We start from the raw sequence: 7,871 nt of genomic DNA, 5'->3' as shown, positions 1-7,871 counted from the left end.
ATTGCCATGAAAGTCGTGCATGTGGTCCACGACTTACAGGGACCTGACACATTGCAGGGAAATCGTTGACGTAGTCCACGACTTTCCAGGGAAATCGTGGATGGGGTCCACGACTTTGCCAAAGTCGTGGATGGGGTCCACGAGATCTACTAAAATCTACTCCAATCCCCGTAATTAATTCAAAACGTGCACCAAAGCTGGGATAGTGTAGTCAAACTACACTATCCCGGTAATTTTTTCGAAATTTTATGGTACATAGGATCCAGTTCCGGTAAACACTGCCAGCTAATAATTTTGCCAAGACCATGGTTTCTCTATAATATAGTCTGGTCTATTCTGATTTTCAGACGAAAGATCAACTTCATGCAGATTTTCCTTCTTTCCAGCACATGTTGACTGTCACACTCTGACGGGTTTTCAATCCTTTCAAACCACCATTTGACCATTTATCATAAGGCAATGCAAGAAGCAAGTTGAGATCTTTCATTGTGCTCTGAACAAGCATTTCCACAATTAGTGCTGAAAACTAAATCCAGAAAATGTTCTCTATCACTCAAATTATTTCATAACAAAGGGTAGTCACCAAGTGGTTAATTCTAAATATAGAGGAACACTTTCTTCACATGCATGGTTTCAGACTGAAGTAAAAAAAAAACTCGCGTGTCTTGCTTAGCTTCCATTAAAAAGTTTATAATAAAATGAGGTTTGTCCACTTTTGTTGGAAGTGCTTTTCAATAAGTTTGATTCTTTGTTTGAGATATGCTTTAAGAGATGAAGAACCAGTAGCTACAATTAGGATGAGATGCACGATATATCACTGGATAGAATAATGGCAAAGATGTTCAAAACCTGAAAAGCAAATGTCCGTATGAGTACTTATGTTAACGAGATAATATTGAAATTCATGAAACAAAAAATGAAGCCTTAACCTGATAGCAAATGAAATTCTACCAAGAATTTCATGATAGGGAAACTTCACTAACTCTCACTGCAGAAATGAGTGTAGAAATATACTTCATGCATGCGAGCTGAAGTGAAATTGACAAGAAGCCTAATGTTACAGTACCAAGATAAAGATGAGGCTTACCCAAACAAATTCAAATTTAAAATTGAGCTATACTGTTTACACAAGTGAAGCTTAGATTTCGTAAGTTTGACATTAAAAACTCACAAAAAGCTTATATACATATAATATTACTAATTATGCATTACATGTGTACATTACATTGAGATGATACCATATGCTAATGTCCATAAACAAAACATAAAAACTGAAACTAGACATGAAGATAAAGCATTTATTTAAGTAGTGCACAATGGCTTTTGTACATAGGTACTTAAAACACTGTATATGTGAGTTACTAAGCTAGTTCAATATATTTGCACCAACTTCCTAAATTGTTACTTTGGTGTGAGGGTAGGGTTTTAGATTAGGGTGTTATCTTCCCATTAATTAGAGGCAAATCAACTTCATCACACCACTCCACATACCTAGTTTCAAAATAAGAAGAAACTTTTGATTGGTTAGCCCAATAACTAATCCAAAACTCACCCCCAATTCTCCATTTTAACACACTCCCTTCCATATCCCGGTTAAGTTTCCACCCCACTTCTTCTCCATACTCATCCCCAGCTATAACAACCGACCCGTTTTTAGTAAACGGTCTATTTGCCCCAACATATCTCCCTCTCATCCCATTAACCGATTCATCACCCGTTTGGCCCGTGGGCTTCCACGTTACAACCTCTTGGCCCGTCGCGTTATCATGCAAAACGGCATCAAATATGGCTGCGTTACCTTCTGCGTCCTGGTCCATTCTCCAACTCTTCGTTCGCGTTCTCCTCAATGATCTCGCTTTCACCTTCGCAACCTGCAATTTCTCGAAATTGCCCTTCACAATCTTCTCAATCTCCACTTCTTTCTCGTTATTCTCCGTTGAACGGCCCAAGCTTAGACCACCGACATAAGTTGCCCCGATTTCAGGCCCCACCCATACCCGAACCCGTGACGGGAAGTGTTTCTCCTCAACGAATTCCACGTCGTCGTTTTGGTTAAAACCCAACCTCGCCACGTGGATACGTATGTTATCGACACGTGCACGAACGTGGATGAATCCATCATAGAAATCAACGGTGTAATCAAGCTGCACGTGTGCCTCTAATTGCTGGTGCGCTAGAGCGTACCTTAGAATTGTCTCTTTAGGATCGATACTAGGGAATTGACTTTTTTGACCGTTGCTTCGCGCCAATTTCATAGTCATCACCGGCGCGTAACCTTTCAGAACCCAAAGGCCGTGAGCCTCCGCCGCGTAAGAGAATTTCGGATTCTTACGCGGCGAAGCCGCCACCAGTGTTTGTAATCCTACACCTAGCTCTCTTATAATGCACCATTTTGCCATAATGTAACCGAGGGTGCGCATGAAACATAGCTCCGTGTCGATGCCGACGGTTACAAAGAAAGTTCGCAGAACCGATGCGAGCTTTAACGACGCCGTTTCAACAGCCGGAGCGAATAGTGATTGGAAGTAGAGGGAGCCAGCTTCACTTGGTGCGTCACAGACGCAGAGCCAGAAGAGGCGCATGATGAAGACGAGATTGAAGAAAGTTGAGAGAGACTCCGGTGTGTGAGAGTCCATGATCCATGCTATGGGTTCGGGTTTTAGTTTCTGAAGCTGAGACCTAGGGCAGGTGCTATCGTGCGCGGTGGGGGAGTTGGATATGATTTCTTGAATGAGTTGAAGGAGAAGAGGTAGGAACGGGTTTTGTGATGAAAGGTGGCATTTGTCTGAGACCCATAGAGGCTTTTGTGCATTGAATGGGTGAAAACCTTGCAAGCAAATACTGAAAGTAACCACCGCTTCTGATTCTGAACCGGAAGTTCGTTCGGCTTTTAAATGAATAGAACGAGTTGAGTTCTCCTGACTCGGTGCTGAATTCGCCAGCTCGAAGATTGGTGGTGAGTCTGACTCGTCCCATTCAACCAAGTTGGGAAGTGCAGATATCCATGACCAAATATCCATCAGGTATTATGTTAGTGTTACTTACTCTTACTAGTGTGTGTTACTTAGGGCAGGGTGGTGGGAAATAATGTTAATGTAGAACGAGGTTATATGGAGGGAATGAATGATAACGGGCTTAGCAATTTTACTTGGAAGCAATTGAAGCCACGGAGGGATGAGGAACCGGTGGTTCTAAGAGACTCGTTGTGTCTTATTTGAAGTTTTAGTTTGGATTCATTAATTAGTTTGGTTTTCTTTCGCTTTCTGTCTTAGTTTTCTACAGTATATGGTTGTGGAATTGATGAGAGGAATTTGTAGTCGTTAATGTAATGTATTGATTAAGATTTTGTTTTGTTTGAAGTGGTTTTAGGGGTCTGGCGGCTTACACGTGTAACAGGAATAGACTTGGATGCATAGAGAGATAAATAAAACAAGACTCAAGTTTCGTGATGTAGTTATCTCTATATTTGTCATATAGATAGAAATCGTGAAACTAGATGACATTAATGTTAGGATGAGTGCAGTATTTCTGTGACCATAATTTTGTGCAAGAGTTCTGGATGGGATGCATGTGAGAATCGACTATACTGACTAATTATAAATTATTTTTATCATAAGTTGTTATTTTTAACAGAGGTTGGGAAGACATAGACAACTTATATTAACTGGAATACTTTTCATTGCTTCATATAGTTGATTGCCAATGTCCCAACCACATTCTATATACGTATATTTACTAAAATTCTATGATGTTACCGAGGGTGCATTACAATGGTTGCATTTGATTTAAGTATACCGTGACAAAAATGATACCCTTATTTTCGTTGTAAAGAAAGAAAATATTATGAAGTGATGAGAAGAGTGGAAGATAATATAAGAGAAAAAGCAATGACTATTTTTTTAAAGAAAAATCCAATAATTTTCTTGATCCCGGTAAAGTATCCTATACGACACACATAAAGAAAATGAAGAATAATATTCGGAGTACAAGTTCATTACAATGGGGTTGGGTGAAAATGTCAGTGAAATGAAGTTGTGCACATTGGAGGGCTCAACCACGGTTTTCTCGGGCCAGGTGGATTTGACCATTGGTTGCCGAAAACCTAAGCCAACCTTGAAAAGAGCCCAGTTACCCACACAGCCCAAGGGTCTAACAACTGTTCTATTTTTTTTATGGTACTACCAAAAGTATTCAATGAATAAAGAACTAATCATTTTTAGTATTGGTGGCTGCTCTTTTTAACCCACTCAAGAATCCAATCCTTAATTTTTTAATCATCATATCAATCTAATATAGAATCTTATATCAATAGATTAATACCTTATTGTTAAGATGCTCTATTCAATTCACTAACTTAATTAGCCTCAATTTTTTTATTTAGTTGAGATTGTTTTTCTTGATTATTTAACTCTTCATAGTTTTTCTATAAATTAAGTTTGTTTCTGTATAAAACCTATTTTATGAACAAAGTTTAGCACTGCATCAACAATTTTCTCTTGTATTATTCATTGAGTTTATAATCTCACATGAAAATTTGTAAACATAGTCTAAACACAATTTGTATCAAATTCATTCTAACTTTGTACATTTATCCTTATCAATAGTGACATCAACGTAGTTAGTCATTAACTCTCTCCCTCTGTTCCCCTCCAAATTCCTCTCCCCACCCCTTCTCTTTCAATCCAACCAAACCGTTCTCATTACAAGTTGATTAGTTTAATGGAGGCCAACCAGGAATTTGAAGTGGACCATCATCTGAACACAACAACAACAACAACCACTGGGACCAGTTTCTCTCAGTTACTGTTGGGAAATGATGATAATAATGAAGATGAAAATGCATTGGGTGTTGATGTGGACCAAAACTACTACTTCAACAACAACAACAACAACAACAACAACCTTACCGATTATTCTCCTGTTTTCCCTATTCACATTGCACCGCAAATGTTATGTTTTGGCAACTATGAAAGTGAAGGGCTTCCTCAAACCAATGCATTAACCTCTCAAAAATCTGTCATCACTAATTCCAGTGATTCTTCATCTGCTTCTTCTTGCAATCACACCACCACCACTACCAATTCATTGTCTAAGCCCAATGTCTGTCTCTCATAGTATTTTATATTCTTTTGTCAGAGTGGAGGCTAATGAGATTAATGTTTGTTTCTTTGTTTTTAGTTGAAAAGTTTGCAGAAAAAACGACAAGAACCTGCTACCAAGGTAGGTGTTGGAAGCCAGAGACCACCTAAGAAGACCAAAACGGATACCCCCACTTCAACGGGACATGCAAAGGTAAGAAAAATTGACTATGTATTGCTTGCATGTTCCTCTTTTTCTCTTTCTCTTACACAATCATTATTATGAAATATGATTTTGTAAATGAAAGTATATGTTATACTTTAAATTATATTATATAGTATCATAGAGTTTGATGAATTATTTGGAATAACAGAGAAAGGAAAAACTTGGAGAACGAATTGCTGCATTGCAACAACTTGTTTCTCCCTTTGGCAAGGTGAATTAGAACATGAGATCCGTTTTTTTAGAATTAGAATTTGTTAATTTGTTTGATCTATGATTTTTCCCCCTAAAATGGTGTTGATTAAAATGAGATTTTGATCATTGAAACTGCATGTACAGACAGATACAGCTTCAGTGCTTCACGAGGCCATGGGGTACATCAAATTTCTACAAGATCAAGTTCAAGTCCTATGCTCCCCTTACCTGCAACGCTTGCCTTCTAATGGCCATCAAATTGTGAGTCATATCTCTTATCATTTTTAAATTCTTCTATCTATGTTTTCAGTTTAATATTTATCCATTGTGAGTGTTAAACTTTTTATATAGTTATTATATCATTCATCATTTAATGTATATTATTTTTTTATTTAAGAGTTAGCGATACCATAAGTGCATAGACCATTTTCTCTTCGATTTATCACTGTTGTGTCGTTTTTGAAACAAACTTTACCACTAACTTATGTTCCAGAGGGGAGTAAAACAACAAATTGGGAATGAGATTGACATGTCAATTTGGTTGCTTGATTACAAAAACTTCAACTTGGCGTGATTTTGCATCCTATCAATCAAGAACATTGTGAAAACAATTTCACAGGATAGACTGTGCAAAGCAAGAAACTTAAATAGTAACATTTTTTGTAATCTCAAGACTGAATTGATTGATGATATCAATGATGAAATTGACGTTTCACACTTTGAAGTGTAAGCTGCGATGCTAGACCCGCTTAATGGGGACAATACTACGTGACTTTACTTGAAAATGTTAACCTGAGTATGTAACTCTTTATGGTTACACAACACAGTCAAATTGTGACAGTTTTGCTATTTAAAGGTAATTCTTGATGCCCAAGATTTTTTGATTGCTTATGCATTATTTCAGGGGAACGGAGATAACGATGGAGAGGAGGAAGTAACGAAGGATATGAGGAGCATGGGTTTGTGTCTTATCCCTATGGAATGCACAGTACATGTGGCTAGTAGCAATGGTGCTGATTTCTGGTCACCTTCTGCAATATGGAACAATATTTCACCATCAACAACTATGCAGTGAGAAATGAATCATTTTCAAACTTTGTATCTTTTGGGAAATGGGTTCCCATGTCTCCCCAAAATGGACTAGTACTCAATGTGACAGCTTTTTTTGGAGAAGGAAGGATGATGTGATAAACTATTAGAAAAGGAAAATAGGGATAACAATTAACTAGAGTAGTTCAAAGTTCATAGGTGGGGGTAGAAATGATCAAATGAAAGGTTATGATTTTGTCTTTAATTATGTAACATCTAGTGGGTGATGTGTGGGTTTTCAAATATTTAGCAAGGTAAAACATTACAGTAATCAAGTATTGAAAATGTGAAAATTTCACCTGTGCATAGAAAAAATAACATTATTAATAGAATTAAACTGTTATGGTTAGAGTCTTGTACAAAATCTTATTGTGGTACAGGATCAATAACTCTAGGTGCCCCACCGAATACGGAGGTACAGTTTATGTTATGGCGCCATTAAATTTAAAGCTTTCGTACTATGATGATCATTAAGTTATTGATTTGGTGTTATATTGCGCAATTTGATCGGCATAAAAGAGAGGGTAAATCATAATTCATTCTTTTACAGTAGGGTCTAGTTTGCTTATATATGTATGGTTAAATGGGTGTCACGTACTCATGTAGTAGTGTCAAACCAAAATTCTGTACCTTTTCCATTTCGGCCCAAATACTGCCACATTATTTTGTGTCCATCCAAGGCCCAAAATATCTTATTATATAAGGGTGAATACTTATGCCACTGTTTTTTTTATTATTATTGATTTTACTCCTTTTTCTATTTTTTATTTTCATTTCCAAAGTAGACAACTTTCATCTAACTCCTTTCTGCTCCCGTTTCTTCTTTCTAAAATTTATCAAAATATAAGTCAGTCCAAAGAGCTAGCTCACATATTAAGCATGCATGCTTAGAATGAAGTCTTGAGATGGAGACAGGATTCCATGCTTTCGTGGAAATATGATAACCACCATATTAGATGAAATTTGTTTTAACAAAAACTAGGAGTTAATAAATAAAAATTGAAAACTAATTGATTCATTAAATATAATGTAATTATAGTATAATTTTAATTTTCTTATTTTGTCTTTGATACTTTTTGATTTCTACAAAAAAAAAAACTATAATCATATCTAACCACTACAAACATATTAACGGCTCTCGCATCTTAATTTGACAATTAAAATAAAGACAAACAAATATAATATAAAGTGCACTAAAAATTACAATATAAAAATTATTTTGTTTCCCCAAAATAAAATATATAGAACTTAAATAGTTAAGACTAAACAGTAAAAATGTGGGTTGA

General features: G+C 36.6%; 2 protein-coding genes across 2 annotated transcripts; one reads left to right on the top strand and one right to left on the bottom strand.

Annotated features, from left to right (window-relative positions):
* On the bottom strand, window positions 1,162–3,367 carry LOC109346402. The gene has a single exon (XM_019585938.1). The coding sequence runs from the start codon at window positions 3,018–3,020 to the stop codon at window positions 1,431–1,433; it is 1,590 nt and encodes a 529-aa protein (XP_019441483.1). The 5' UTR covers window positions 3,021–3,367; the 3' UTR covers window positions 1,162–1,430.
* Window positions 4,493–6,652, top strand: LOC109346401 (transcription factor bHLH113-like). The gene is made up of 5 exons (XM_019585937.1): window positions 4,493–5,100; window positions 5,179–5,292; window positions 5,453–5,515; window positions 5,641–5,757; window positions 6,401–6,652. The coding sequence occupies exons 1-5, from the start codon at window positions 4,720–4,722 to the stop codon at window positions 6,569–6,571; spliced, it is 846 nt and encodes a 281-aa protein (XP_019441482.1). The 5' UTR covers window positions 4,493–4,719; the 3' UTR covers window positions 6,572–6,652.

The sequence above is a fragment of the Lupinus angustifolius genome, chromosome LG04, assembly GCF_001865875.1.
Source record: "Lupinus angustifolius cultivar Tanjil chromosome LG04, LupAngTanjil_v1.0, whole genome shotgun sequence".
Classification (NCBI taxonomy): Eukaryota; Viridiplantae; Streptophyta; class Magnoliopsida; order Fabales; family Fabaceae; genus Lupinus; species Lupinus angustifolius.
Note: the sequence above shows the minus strand (reverse complement) of the source record. Positions and strands in the feature narration are given on the sequence as shown.

Excerpts from the sequence above, each read along its gene's own strand:
- LOC109346402 (XM_019585938.1), bottom strand. The coding sequence starts at position 3,020 with ATGGATATTTGGTCATGGATATCTGCACTTCCCAACTTGGTTGAATGG.
- LOC109346401 (XM_019585937.1), top strand. The coding sequence starts at position 4,720 with ATGGAGGCCAACCAGGAATTTGAAGTGGACCATCATCTGAACACAACA. Across the intron at positions 5,101-5,178 it reads ATTCATTGTCTAAGCCCAAT|TTGAAAAGTTTGCAGAAAAA; the intron begins GTCTGTCTCTCA and ends CTTTGTTTTTAG. Across the intron at positions 5,516-5,640 it reads TTGTTTCTCCCTTTGGCAAG|ACAGATACAGCTTCAGTGCT; the intron begins GTGAATTAGAAC and ends CTGCATGTACAG.